We start from the raw sequence: 15092 nt of genomic DNA, 5'->3' as shown, positions 1-15092 counted from the left end.
CTGTCACTGCCACCTAAGTTACACCTCCAGTGTGCTGAGTGTCCAACCCAGGAGGTGGACACAGGAAACAGCCTATTTCTATCCATAAATCCTGCCCCCTATAAATCCATCTGCAAAGCCATTCTCTGCCTCTTTCTTCCCTCTCTGCTCCCATGAGAGATGCTCCCTAGAGGGTAATGGCAGGGGAGTATCTCAAGGCCTCTTAGGCCTGGCTAGGCCTAATGCCAGGAGGAGAAGGGAGGGTTAGTCTCAGACCTGGCCAGCCTGAGACTAGCCTAGCAGTGGAGGGGGAAGAAAGAGCCCTGGGGGTTTTGGGTATGCCCTCAGGTGGGGAGAAGGGAAGTGTTGGGGGCCTTTGGGTGTGGTGTAAGGGACTCTGCAAGCTTTGGGATATCTTTGCCTCTATGCTTTGCAATTTCTGTAAACACCAATTGCTTCTCCATTTCAATTTTCCATCACTTCACAATCCATTTGTGTCACTCTTCTGCCCCTTCCAGGGGCAAGAGAGGATCTGTCTAGTCTCAAACCAGGACAAGGAACTGGCCAGATAAAACAGTATTTCAGGGGGAAAAAACAACAAACAAAAGACCAAACAACTGTGTCCTAGCTTACAGGTCCAGCTTTTGCAAGCTGCTGGTGGAAAACCACACTGTGACTGCAAACATCAACCACGCTTGACAGCAGCAGCAGGGCTGCCTGCATACTGTCTAGGACCTTCCTCTTCCTTTTCAAACTACAGTGCTGCCAGAGCTGAACTGTACAGTCAGCTCCCTTCCCTGCCCCCAGCAGGTACTGTCCTCCCCATCTGATCCTCAGATTGTAATTGCTTCTACCCAGGAGAAGGAGAGTACTTTACTCCCTGCCTCTGTCACCCTCCTCATACTCCACCAGTGGCAGGTCCAGCTGTTTAGAAGTGTCTGGCAAACAAAACTGAATACAAGATGAAGAGATGATAGGGTCAGAGAGAGCTCCTAGCCTCCAAGTTCCAGCAGTCCTGGCCATCTCAGGTATTTACTGTGACATTTCAGCACTGTCACTTCAGGCTGACTTGCCAGCTTTTGAAATGAAGGTGGAGCTGCCATACGCTCCACTGCAACAGGAGCTTAAACCCACTGCACAAGGGCTGTAAACCCCAGTAGTGACAGAGTTAACAGCACTAAGGGTTTCACACCCTACAACTAACAATGGGCTGAGCTCAGTTCTTGGCTCAACGAATCCCCTCGGGCTGCTTGTAGAAGGAAGAAAGTTGTCAGAATGTGCTTGGAGGAGTGAAGAGGAGCAAGGCAGTTTCCAAACAAACGCTGCCTGCTCTGCTTAACTTACCCTGATAGCTGGCCCTATCTCATGTGAGCAGTACAGGGACTCCTGACTCCTTCTCTTGGCTGCAGACTGGTGATATCCAGGCATTTTTGCCACGAGTGGCTTCTGTTTACTGCTGCCAGCAAACTGATAAACCTACTTCTGCACCAGGCTGCAGTCCCACAGAGCAGCTAAACACACTGACAAGCTGATTAAAAAGATGCTGAGGAGACTGGAACCTCTCTCTGATGAGGAAAGACTGAGGGGTATTTTTAGTCTGGAAAAGAGAAGACTGAGAGGGGAATCTCATCAACACTTAGAAATACTGACAGGGTGGGTGTCAGGATGGGACCAGGCTTCCTTCAGTGGTGCCCAGTGACAGGACAAGAGGTAACAGGCACAAACTTCAACATAGGAAGTTTCATCTAAACATGAGGAGGAACTTCTTTAAGGGTGACAGAGCACTGGAACAGGCTGTCCAGGAAGGTGGTGGAGTCTCCATCTCTGGAGACATTCAAAACCTCCTTGAATGTGTTCCTATGTGACCTGCTCTAGGTGAACCTGGCTTGGCAGGGGCGTTGGACTCACTCTCCAGAGCTCCATTCTAACCCCTACCATCCTGTGAGCTGCTGGATTTTTCCCTCAGGAAGGACAGGTTCCCAAGCTGTCACTTGTCTTCCCATCACAGAGTAAGCACAACACCATCCAGGGGGTACATCAAGCCTCTCAGGAGCTTTGTTGTTTCTGCAGTGCCTTGCAGCAGTTCAGTCTGTGAGTGTTCAGAACCACAGAGTCACAGAACTGTTGGAAAAGACCTCTAAGATTGAGTCCAACTGAAAGCCTAACACCATCATGGCCATAAAACTATGCTCCCAAATGTCATATCCCCAAGTTTCTTGGACACCTCCAGGGACAGTGACTCCACCACCTCCCTGGGCAGCCTGTGCCAATGCCTGACCACTCCTGCAGGAGACAAATTTTTCCTCTTACCCAACCTAAACCTCTCCTGGCACAATTTCAGGCCATTTCCTCTCATTCTATCACCTGATACTAAGGAGAAGAGACCATCCCCCACCTCACTACACTCTCCTTTCAGATGTATGTAACAGCACAGCAGGGTTAGGGTCATTAAGGGGTAGGGTCAGGGTCATTAAGGACTAGGACCATCAGGTTTAAGATTAGAGTTTAGGGGTTAGGGCCATTAGGGTTGGGTTCATTAGGATTAAGGTTAGGTCTGGGGGTAGGATTTAGGCTTAAGGCTGTTAGGTTTAGGGTCATTAAGGTCATTATGTTTAGGGTTAGGGCCATTGATGTTATCACTGTGGTTTGCCTCCTCCCTGGACAAGGCCTTGAGGAAGTGCCCCTGGCCATGGCAGGGGGATTTGAATTAGATGATCTTCAAGGTCCCTTCCAACCCAACCCATTCTATGATTAGGATGAAGATCCAGATGCCATAATGGGCATCTCCTTATTATCTGCAGAACTCAGGTCCAAAAAGCACAGCTGGAGAGAAAGATGACCCAGCCAACACTCAAATCTAAAAGGAGTTGTGCAGAGAGCTAGTGGACATCAGCAGAGCTAGGTGACAGATGCTGTCACTGCAGCATGGCTTTATCCTTTAGCCCACTGGGGTACTGTGGCAACACTGGAAGAGAAGCACACTCTGCAAGCCTGCTCCAGCTGCAGCACAAAGGCCAACCATCAGTGGCAGCTCTGGTGCAGCTACATGAGAGTGGAGCCAAGCCATGGTACCACATTGTGCATCACACTCACAAAGAGAGCATGGAGATCCTGGGCTGGTAGTTCCCAGTGCTGTCTGCAGCAGATCAAAGCCCAGAAACAAAGAGCAGAATGCACATCCAGCAAGGCTCTCCTGTCCATGTTAAGGACCCTGGTATGGGTCTCTCAGAGATGTCTGTGTTAGCTGATGCCTGCATTCCATATTTCTCTCCCCCAGCACAGTAAGCATCACATACATCAAGAAACATCCGAACACCCAGGGGAGATTTACCTCCATCAACATACCTCCTCAAGGGAAACATCGCAGTCACCCATCTGGACTTGGTTATCTGTCCTCTGAGCCACAAAAACATGTTGGATGCTTGGACAGTTCTTCACAGCTTCATCCACAGTCTTCTTCAGCTCTATGATTCGACCTCCTCTCACTCCCTGGTTGTAGGTGATAACTGCTTTGCACCCAGCTAAAGAGAGGAAGAATTAGCAGAGATAGCAGCCTTGTCTGGCAGGCTCGTAGGTGGAGCCTGCTTTCTTCACTTTTGGAACTGAGGTATAGGACAGCACATACCCAGAAGGTCTATCAGTCAAAATGAGTCAATGTCACAGATGAAAGCACTTTGAAACCTGAGACCCACAGAGAGCAGGGGTAGCTGGAACCTCCATGTAGGGTTTAGTCCATCTCCTCCACCCCAAGGCAGGCTGCACTCCAGCTAAACCATTTCTCACAGCTGTCCCAAAATGCTCCCAAGCTATCTACCCTCCCCACACCACTCTACTCCAGTGCCTATCACAAACACAAGGAAGTCTCTCCCAATGTTTAGCCTAAGCAGTAGAGAATCAGAATCATAGAATGGTTTGGGTTGGAAGGGATTTCCAAAGGTCATCTAGTCCAACCTCCTCTGCAGTCAGCAGGGACACCCTCACCTCCATCAGGTAGTCCAGAGCCCTGTTAGGCCTCCTCTTGAGTATCTCCAGGGACAGGAATCTGTTCCAGGGTTCCATCACCCTCACAGGGAAGAGCCTTACCTTGGATATCTCCATGGATGGGACATGGAACTGTTGGAGAGGGCCAGAGGAGGGCCACAAAGATGATCAGAGGGCTGCAGCACCTGCCCTGTTGGGACAGACTGCAAAAGTTGGGGCTGTTCAGCCTGGAGAGGAGAAGGCTTCAGGGAGACCTTAGAGCAGCCTTCCAGTACCTGAAGGGGGCTACAAGAAAGCTGGGAAGAGACTTTTGATGAGGGCTTGCAGTGATAGGACCCTGGGGAGTAGATTGAAGCTGGAAGAGGGGAAATTTAGTCTGGAGATTAGGAATAAATTCTTTCCAGTGAGGGTGGTGAGACACTGGGACAGGTTGCCCAGGGAAGCTGTGGATGCCCCCTCCATGCAGGTGTTCGAGGCCAGGCTGGACAGGGTCTTGAACAATCTGGTCTAGTGGAAGGTGTCTCTGCACGTGGCAGGGGGACTGGAACTGGATGACCTCTAAGGTCCCTTCCAACCCAAAGCATTCAATGGTTCTATGTTTTTAAGGCCAGAGAATACTGCATCTGTCACCCAGGAAAAGAGTTTCCACAGTGCTTTGCAAAGAAGAGTGAACTGTCCCACCACCTGAGGAGGAACTTTTCCTCTTTCTGTTGAGCAAGCACAGCATTAGAGTAGATGTTGGGAGCACTGTCCAGAGGGGTTTGCTCCCCACTCTGCAGCTACTTACAGTCCACGATCCTCCCGGCCAAGGCCTCCGCGCTGAATCCAGCGAAGACCACGGTGTGAACGGCACCGATCCTGGCGCAAGCCAGCATGGCTGCCACAGACAAGGGAGACACAGACATGTAAATGGCCACCTTGTCCCCTTTCTCTATCCCATATTTCTTCAGGGTGTTGGCAAGGCGGCACGTCAGATCCAGGAGCTCCCTGCGGCACAGAAGCAGCCTTGGTTAAGTGAGCACACCACCTGTTACACACAAAAGGATGAACAGGAGCCAGCAGGGTGCCCAGGTGGCCAAGAAGGCCAATGGCATCCTGGCCTGCATCAGGAAGAGTGTGGCCAGCAGGAGCAGGGAAGTCATTCTGCCCTGTGCTCTGCACTGGTTAGGCCACACCTCAAGTCCTGTGTCCAGTTCTGGGCCCCTCAGTTTAAGAAGGATGTTGTGGTGCTGGAAGGTGTCCAGAGAAGGGCAACAAAGCTGGGGAGGGGTCTGGAGCACAGCTCTGTGAGGAGAGGCTGAGGGAGCTGGGGTTGCTTAGCCTGGAGAAGAGGAGGCTCAGGGGAGACCTTCTTGCTCTCTGCAACTCCCTGAAGGGAGGTTGTAGCCAGCTGGGGGTTGGTCTCTTCTCCCAGGCAACCAGCACCAGAAGAAGAGGACACAGTCTCAAGCTGTGCCAGGGGATGTTTAGGCTGGGTGTTAGGAAGAAATTCTTCCCAGAAAGAGAGCTTGGCCATTGGAATGTGCTGCCCAGGGAGGTGGTGGAGTCCCCATCCCTGGAAGTGTTTAAAATAAGACTGGATGAGGCACTTCAACTTAAGGAAAAACTTCTTTCCTTTGAGGGTGCTGCAGCCCTGCGTGAAGGTTGCTCAGAGAGGCTGTGGAGACTCACAGAGAAATTCAGGCACAGCAACAACAGTAACAAAAGCTCTTTTCACAGGGCTCTCTGCTGCAGTGTGCTGACTTAATAGCAGAAACGTTCCTCTAAGCAACACAAAAGCAGCTGGTGGAGAAGGGCTTGCACGTAGCTTATTCTGATGCCTGCACAGGGAGCAATGCAATTGCAGGCATGCCTCAGACCAAGCTGCTGCCAGGGCCTGAACAGCTCTGGGTGCCTGCAGTGGAAGAAGACAGACAACTGTGCCAGGTGAAGAGTGCTCTCACACCAAGGAAGGAGGTGGCCCTCACAAGGGGCAGCAGAGCACCCACTGCTGATGCCAATCACAGCATCTTTATGGTTGGAAAAGACCTTGGTGGTTCAAATCCAGCCATTCTCCAGCTCTACTCATCCTACTCCCTCATCCTGTCACTACCAGCCCCTCTCAAAAGTCCCTCCCCAGCTTTCTCGTAGCCCCCTTCAAGCGTGAGAAAGCCACTCTGAGGTCTCCCCAGAGCCTTCTCTTCCCCAGGCTGAGCTCTTGATGAAGAAATAAGGAAAACAAGCCTCAAATCCCAGCCACAGCACTTTGTGTTATTTAAGAGTCTTCCTGTATCATCAAGTCAATAGACCACAGGAACTCAGGTGACCTAATGTGCTCAGTGCCTGCCCTCTGGCAGTAGTTGGCAACAGCTGCCCCCACAGAGAGACCACAACACTGCGTAACACAGACATAAAGTGGCTTTCCCATGGACTGAGTTTCCTCCTGCAGTTATAGCTCAGCCTAAACTCTTTAACAGTCAATTACCTCTTCCCAGGTGTTCCATGACCAGGCCCATTCCTGCTGCCTCCATAAGCACACAGTCTGCTAAAAGTATCATTTTCCTTCCTTCCCCCAAACTGGTGAGCTCAGAAACTCCACGCATTGAGGAATTCCCACTCAACACTTGGTTTTGAGCCTTATCCTAAACAGGTCACATTCTCTGGGCCAGAACTCACCTGAGGCTGCATCAAGAGAAACATCTCAATGCAGATAAATGCTAAAGAGCAAAACCAAAACCAAGCTGCCCAGCTGCAGGGCACAGGGAGCCCAGCAAGCCCCAGGCAGGCAGTTGTGAGAAAGCAAAACAAACCCCTCTTTATCTGCACTGGAAAACTTCCAGTGTTAACAGTGTTCTATTCCAGACACTCATCACCCTTCATGCAGGCATCTCATCTGCATCACATCTCAGCACAAGCCCTGCCAGGCTGTCCCTCCAGCAGAGCCAACAGATCACTGTCCACGCCAGCACCTCTGGTTAATCTCACAGAGGCAGCACTTCTCTCCCCATCTTTATGACTCTGCTCAGAAACTGACAGGCCACATTTCTCCCAGATCCCTGCCCTGATACAGCAGTGCCTGTGTTTCCAAAACTCACCATTCAATGTCTGGAACCAAGACTCCTGTAAAACTCACCAGCAACACGTGGCATTTTCTCTAACACATTTTTAGGGGCTGCCTGGCAGAAACCTTGTCCCAAGAAGCCCTGATGCAAGACAGCTTTCTAAACAAGTCAATCCAGTTCTTTTTACACCCCCCAGAAAAAAACCAAGACCTTTATTGGGAAGCAGTCCTTGGCAAAGTATTTCCAGGCATTTTTTAGATGACACCAAGCTGAGTGGTGCTGTCAGTAGGCCAGCGGGATGGGATGCCATCCAGATGGACCTGGACAAGCTGGAGAGGAGGGCCCAGGTGCATCCCTCAACAAGAGCAAGTGCAGGGTTCTGCACCTGGGCCAGAGCAATCCTCACTACCAATGCAGACTGGGGGAGGAGGTGATAGAAAGCAGCCCTGAGGAAAAGGACTTGGGGGTAATGATGGATGAGAAACTGGGCATGAGCAGGCAGTGTGAGCTTAAGGCCAGAAGTCAAATGGCATCCTGGGCTGCATTAAAGCAGCATGGCCAGCAGGTCAAGAGAGGTGATTCTGCCACCTTACTCAGCTCTGGTGAGACCTCACCTGGAGTACCGTGCCCAGCTCTGGTGCCCTCAGTACAGGAAGGACAGGGACCTGATGGAGCAGGTCCAGAAGAGGACCACAAAGATGATCAGAAGGCTGAAGTATCCTACAAAGACAGGCTGAGAGAATTAAGGTTGTTCAGCCTGGAGAAGGCTCTGGGGAGACTTCATTACAGCATGTCAGTATCTGAAGAGGGCCTACAGGAAAGCTGGGGAGGGTCTTTTTACAAGAGCTTGTAGCAATGAGACAAGGGGCAATGGTTTTAAACTAGAGCAGGGTGGATTTAGGTTGGACATAGAGAGGAATTTCTTCACATGGAGGGTGGGGAAATACTGGAACAGATTGCACAGAGAGATGTAGTTAAGGCCCCATTACTGGAGACATTGAAGGTCAGATTTGATGGGGCCCTAAGCAGCCTGATCTAGTTGGAGATGTCCCTGCTCACTGCAGGGAGATTGCACAAGATGACCTTCGAGGGTCCCCTCCAACCCAATGCATTCTGTCATTCTGTGATTGAAGCTTTTCCCTTCCTCAGGGAGGAGGAAGCCTGTTCCAGCCCTTTTCCTGCACAGCCACTTGCTTCCTCTGCAGGCTGTGATGGGAAAAGGGCCAGGACTCAGCTGTTTTCTTGCCCCTGACAGCTGCCCAGAGGAGAAGGGAGAGCAGCCATGACAGCAAACATGCCTTTCCTTGTGCCACCCAGGGCTTATCTAGGAGGAGAAGCTCACAGCAGCAAGCCTTGCAAAGCAGATAACACAAAACACTAGTGCCTTGAATTTCTCTGCATGTAAACCCTGCACACCTCCCAGCCGAGATTCCAGGACCCTTCTCAAAGCTGATCCATTAGGCAGTGGCCACATTAAAGTCTTTGCCTTCCTAGAGCACACCTTCAAGGCTGCTGTCCCATTAGCAGCACAACCAGCTCCTAAGGAAAAGGGCACCATCTCCCAGAGCTTGGGTCCTCCTGATATCCAGCATCCCTCTCATTCCCTCTTTACACTGGAGTTGTCCTGCAGAGGCCACAGGGATCTCAGAGGATTACTCAGCCAGCATCACAGCTTCTGGGCCACCTCTTTTTCCTCATGTGCTTCCCAGGAAAATCTCAGGCTAAAATATTATGCTACTACTAGGGGAAATGGTTTCAAAGCAGAGAAGAGTAGATTTAGATTGGATGCTAGGAACAAGCCCTTTCCCATAAGAGTAGTGGAGCCCTGCAACAGGTTGCCCAGGCAGGTAGTCGAGGCCCCATCCCTGGAGATATTCAAGGTGAGGCTCGGCAGGACTCTGAGCAACCTGATCCAGGGAAGGATGTCCCTGCTGCCTGCAGAGGGGGTTGGACTGGATGACCTTTAGAAGTCCCTTCCAACCCAGACCATTCTGTGACTCTACAAAAGTCTTCAACTCAGCTTAGCCTCCAAGGAAGGTCAGTGCCAACACACCTTGGGAAAAACCTTACTGCCCCCTCTAAAAATGCAGCCCAAAGATCCCAGAAAAGGCAAAACTTTGGATTCTCTCCTTGTGCACACACCCATATAATATGGCTGTTTTCAGCAAAGCTAATCTTGACTTAATGAGATAAGCAGAGAACCAAGTGACCCTTTGACCCTGTCAGAGGGCCAAAGTCTCTTGGGAAACTGTCACTCGCTGCAGTCACCTCTCACCGAGAGGAGCAGGCAGAGGAGCAGGAGCACAGCTCTCAAACCCAAGCATAAGTTGGAAGATAAGAGGTTATCAAGGTTATCTTCCACTTTGGTGTTCTTTCTGGTTGTTACTTACTGCCTCTCGGTGCAGCCTTACAAAGATAAGTTCAGTTTTGGGATGTCTGTTCCTTGGCTTCAGGCCTCAGCAATCACAGGTCCACAAGCTGAAAACATGCTTTCTTCCAAAGGTTTTCTCAAGGCCAAGAGAGAAAAAAAAAAACACAGCTCTGTTGCTGTTTGGAAATGTCTTCTCCTATCTCCAGAGAGCCCAAGAAGATGGTTTGAGAGTCTGGAACAGCTCAGCACATTTCAAGCAGCACAGCCTAAGGGGGGAGGCTAGAGTTGCGTTGAGCGAAGCTATCTGATAAGCTGCTCTCCTCAGGTTAATCACAGCACAATTCCCTCCTCTGACCTACCCTCAGGTTCACAGATGGGAGCATGAATCTTGAAATGGTTTGGGTTGGAGGAGACCTTAAAGATCATCTAGTTCTAAGCCCCCTGCCATGGGCAGGGACACTTCCCACTAGACCAGGTTGCTGAAGACCTTGTCCTGCCTGGACTTGAACACTTCAGGGAGGGAACATCCACAACCTTGCTGGGCAGCCTTTTCCAGTGTCTCAACATCCTCACTGAAAATACAATTCCTCCTTATATGTAGTATACATCCCTCTCTTCCAGCTGCAAAGCCCTTGTAAAAAGTCCCTCCCCAGCTTTGGTGCAGACCCCCTTCAGGTACTGGGAGGTTGCTATAAGGTCTCCCTGGAACCTTCTCCAGGCTGAACAGCCCCAACTCTCCCAACCAGTCCTCATAGGGGAGGCTCTCCAGCCCTCTGATCATCCTCATGGCTTCCTCTGGACCCACTCCAACAGTTTCATGTCCTTCTGCTTGGACCATGATAGGGCCCCACAGCTGGACACAGTACTCCAGGTGGGGTGTCCCAAGAGCAGAGGGGCAGAATCCCCTCCCTGGCCCTGCTGGTCACACTGCTTGTGATGCAGCCCAGCACTTGGTTGCCTTCTGGGCTGCCAGTGCCCACTGCTGGCTCACATTGAGCTTTTCATAAACAGACACCCCCCAAGTCCTTCCCTTCAAGACTGCTCTCAGGCCACTCCTCTCTTAGCCTATATTTGTGCTTGAAAGAGTGAGTAGAGTGGTAAAATCACACACACCACCCTGAGCTCTGAAACAACTTTTGATTCCATCTCCTTTTCTACCACCACTCGGATGGCAAAAGCCAACACTCGGAGCACTGAGCCGAGCTACTGCGTTGTTACACCACCTGTATGTCATAACGTGCTGCACAGCCTGCCAAATGACAGCTCCCAGACAGTCCACTCCTCCCACAGCTGTAGGGCAGATTGTGCTGATTTCTGCTGCATGGGGCACTAACCTCTCTCAAAGCTATTTATATCCTCACACCTCCCTTCTGACCAGCTGTGTCACTCCAATGAGTAACGTCTGCTGGAGGTGAACCAGACCACCAGAATCTGGTTAGACTCAAGGAGCTCCAGCAACCTCCTTATTGGCAAAGGGACAGAAAAGGGTCAGATGGCAGCACCTCCTGTGTCTCCTGTTTTCTGATCCAGCAGATTAAACACCTGCCTCCCTAAAAGATGCATTGAGGAACATGAAAGTGTGGGAAACCTTTAACTCCCACCAGAGAAACAGATGACCTAAAAGGCATTTTTGCAGGCAGGCCTAGCTCCTAAATGAGGCCACAGAGCAGAGGGAAGAGAAATGTGCTTGAAAATCACTGGAGTCTAACAAAGCCTACCAAGTACAGCAGCAATTACAACTCACTGTCACACAGAGCAGTTGCTCAATCTGCAAGGAGAATGGGAAAGAGGAACACTGGGAGTTTCAAATCCCCTGCAGACAGGACTTGGTACCATGCTGTTGACCAACAACAGAACAAATGCCCCTGTAGGCAGCACTGGTCAAGCCACACCTTGAGTACTGGGTTCAGTTTTGGGCCCTTCACTCACTACAAGAAAGACATGGGGGTGCTGGAGCATGGCCAGAGGAGGGCTTCAAAGATGGTGAAGGGTCTGGAGAACAGGTCTGGTGAGGAGCAGCTGAGGGAACTGGCATTGTTTAGTCTGGAAAAGAAGAGGCTGAGGAGAGTCCTCAGTGCCCTCTACAGCTCCCTGAAAGGAGGTGGGAGCCAGGTGGATACCAGCGTCTTCTTCCTAGTAACAAATGAGGAATGAGGGGAAATGGCCTCAAGTTTTGCACCAGGAGGGGTTTAGGTTGGACATCAGAAGAAATTTCTTCTCAAACACTGGAACAGGCTCCCCACAGAGGTGTTTGAATTCCCCACCCCTGTAGGTGTCATAGTATCAGTCAGGGTTGGAAGGGACCACAAGGATCATCTAGTTCCAACCCCTCTGCCACGGGCAGGGACACCCCACACTAGATCAGGCTGGCCAGAGCCTCATCCAGCCTGGTGTTTCAAAGACAGAGAGATGTGGGGCTGAGGAGCATGGTTTAGCACCAGCCTTGGCAGAGTTAGAGAATGTTTGGGCTTGATGACCTTCAAAGCCTTTTCCAGCTGAAACAGTTCTATGATCACGAAACCAGAACCCAGCTGCAGCACTGCATCTGCCTGCTCTGTGAGCTGGAGTAGCTCAGAAGCAAGCAGAGTTTCACAGAGGCCTGATTTCAGAGCAGCAGCCCATCTTCCTGACCCACCACCTTGCCAGGCATCACAAAGCATCATGAGAAGGTGCCATACCTGTATGTGACGTGCACTTCAGTGCCAGGCTCATCTCTCTCCCAGATCAAAGCCACTCTGTTCGGAGACGTTCTGACGTGTTGATCCAAGCAATTGACTGCAAGAAAAGAGGTTTCAATAGAGCCTGCTGCTGTGCAAGGTGCTCTGCAAACATGGCCTGCTCAAGCTGGCCACTTGGTGGGGGCCAGAGTGGCTGGAAATTGGCCCAGCAGAAAAAGACCTTGGGGTGCTGGTTGACAGCTGGCTGAACATGAGCCAATGTTTGCCCAGGTGGCCAAGAAGGGCAACAGCATCTCGACTAGCTGAGGCTGGCCGAGTAGGGAAGCAATCATGCCCCTGCACTCAGCACTGGTGAGGCTACACCAAAAGCAGTGGGTTCAGTTTTGGGTCCCTCACTACAAGAAGAACATTGAGGTGCTGGAGCTTGCCCAGAGACAGTCAGCAAAGCTGGTGAAGGGTCTGGAGAACAGGGCTGGGGAGGAGCAGCTGAGGGAACTGGGGGTGTTTAGTCCGGAGAAGCGGAGGCTGAGAGGAGACCTTAACACTCTCTACAACTCCCTGAAAGGAGGTTGGAGTGAGGTTGAGGAGGTCATAGAATAAGAGGAAATGGCCTGAAATTGTGCCAGGGGAAACCTAGGCTGAGTATCAGTGAAAAATGTTTTTACAGCAAGAGTGGTCAGGCATTGGAACAGGCTGCCCAGGAAGGTGGTGGAGTCACCATCCCTGGAGGTGTTCCAGGAACCAGCAGGTGCAGCACTCCATGACACAGTTTAATGGCCATGGTGGTCTTAGCTTGGTGGTTGGACTCAATGATCTTCAAGGTGATTTCCAAGCAAAACAATGATGTGACTCCAAGCGTAACAGTAAGCCAGCACATGATGCACCAGCATTTGCTAGCACCCCAGCCCCAAGCTCATTTATAGCCCTGGCAGTGGCAGTGTGTGCAGCACTGACAAAGCTGCCCTTTGCCACATCTGTAACATGCAAACACTGCACTCTACACTTAATTGCTACAGATGCTATAGACAGGGCACCCCCAGGAGAGCTCTCAGATGATTCAGCTCAGCTTAGCTGCGCTGGCTATGTTTAAACCAGCCCAAATCTCTCCCCTGCTCCCAGCAGCACTAAGACATGACGTACTTTTGATGGTTTTTTTGCTCCCCAGAGCAGCATTTCACTTCATGCATCTGACAGACTTGCACTGATAGCACTGCACCATTTGAATTTTCTAATTAAAGCTCATGTGAAACCATTTTCTTCCAGGGAACGTTGGAAGAGCTGAATCTCAGGTAACTGAAAACACCCAAAACTATAGATTCCAGGGTAAACTCAAGGAGTACAGAGGCCTTAAGTCTGTGCAGATCATCTCAAGTGCCATTATGCAGCAAGTGCAGGGCAAGCAGGTGATGGAGAAATGGCCTCAGGTTGCACCAGGGGAGCTCTAGGTTGGACATCAGAAAAAAAACTTCTTACCTGAAAGGGTTCTCAAGCACTGGAACAGGCTCCTCAGGGAGGTGGTTGAATCCCCATCTCTGTGGGTGTTTCAAAGAGGCAGAGATGTGGTGCTGAGGGGACGTGGTTTTGCAGCAGACTTGCTGATCTTTAAGGTCTTTTCCAGCCCAAACCATTCTGTGATCCTAGCTACACCTTCCCAGGCATCTGGGGATGCTGAGCATGCCTCAAGCTCAAACTTAAGGGCATGAAAGTACCTTCTGGAGGTGAGCTGCAACAACTTGTGGTAGAGGAAACCATATCTATGCAGGATGCCCAAGTTAACCTAGGGGAGCACCCACCCTTGAGGAAACAGGGAATGCACCCAAGAAACCTGCCTGACGGTTAGAGATTAGCCTGGTGAAGGATTAAATCCAAGCCTAACCTACACTTATTTATATGTATTTATAACTATCTTCTAGAAGGAGCTACTTGACTTCAATGGACAACTATTCAACCCCAGTTGCATAACTCAGAGAGCACCCTTAAACAAATTAATGAGTTTCAGATCATATTTCCAGGCAATGTTAGTAATACTCGTGGGAAAGGCTTTCATTTCTCCACACAAGTGCAGCAGGAACTGCCTTCTGCTGTCCCAATTCCTGGACAGTTAAGGGACACTGCAGACTTGGGAGTCAGCTTGGGCTCTTTTGTGATCACATCAGGCTGTAAGTCGTTCCTAGGGTGGGGGATTGAGCCCCTAAAGGTCCACAGAGGGGGAAATCCCTCAGAATTCCAGACATTTCAGGGAGGGCAACTGTCAGTCTCAAAACCACCAACAAGCACTCTTCAGCTGTTTGAAGTGCTTGATTGTTCTTTGATGAAAATCCCTGCAGCAACCCTATAAAACCTCCAGCAGTCCAAGCTCTTTCTTATTCTCCTGAAACAATACAGGAAGACAAAGCTTGGAGCCATGGGTTAGTTGTCAGGAGGTGTTAGGGATTAGGTACTAGGTTGGACTTGATGATCCCTGAGGTCTTTTCCAACCTGGTTGATTCTGTGATGATGTAGCCTCTAACTGAGAGCACCTTAAGCAGTCAGCACACTGCTTTGCACTCCCCACCCAGACTGAAAGTGATTTGCTGTGATCCATGACCCTCAGCAATTCCCACCTCCAAGCTGACTGCAGCAGCACCCTCACATATTGTGCCACGCTGCAGTAAATCACATTAATGGGGATCCACTGCTCAAGCAGCATTTCTTACTCGTGAGCAGGCTTTAGAGGGGAATTGCTAGTGCAGGAAGCCCCATGGCTGAGCTAAGTGAGAGCTTTAGCTCCCTGCTAAGCAAGAACCAGGAGGTGAACCAGGCCAAACGCTATTAGTTCCTTCCTGATCTGAGGCTTACAAGAGCCTTTTGCTCATTTTACAGTATAGACTTTAGTTACCTCCCCTTACTACTGACAGAATCACAAAGCATTAGGGGTTGGAAGGGACCTTGAGAGATCAGCCAGTCCAACCCCCCTGCCAGAGCAGGATCACCTACAGCAGGTCACACAGGAATGCACCCAGGTGGGTTTTGAATGTCTCCAGAGAGGGAGAGCCTCTCTGA

The 15092-nt window shown here is 50.6% G+C and overlaps 1 protein-coding gene across 1 annotated transcript in view; it reads right to left on the bottom strand.

The window, feature by feature from the left end:
* Positions 1 to 15092, bottom strand: part of ACSS1 (acyl-CoA synthetase short chain family member 1) — a 36730-nt gene that overhangs the window by 17575 nt on the left and 4063 nt on the right. The window contains exons 2-4 of the mRNA XM_054169015.1: positions 12051 to 12147; positions 4748 to 4947; positions 3325 to 3500 (exon numbers count right to left, since the gene is read on the bottom strand). Coding sequence (XP_054024990.1) covers positions 3325 to 3500; positions 4748 to 4947; positions 12051 to 12147 — 473 coding nt within the window. The remainder of the gene's footprint in view (positions 1 to 3324; positions 3501 to 4747; positions 4948 to 12050; positions 12148 to 15092) is intronic.

Source organism: Dryobates pubescens, chromosome 2 (assembly GCF_014839835.1).
Source record: "Dryobates pubescens isolate bDryPub1 chromosome 2, bDryPub1.pri, whole genome shotgun sequence".
Classification (NCBI taxonomy): domain Eukaryota; kingdom Metazoa; phylum Chordata; class Aves; order Piciformes; family Picidae; genus Dryobates; species Dryobates pubescens.
The sequence above is the reverse complement of the archived record's forward strand: the minus strand, read 5'-3'. Positions and strand labels throughout refer to the sequence as shown.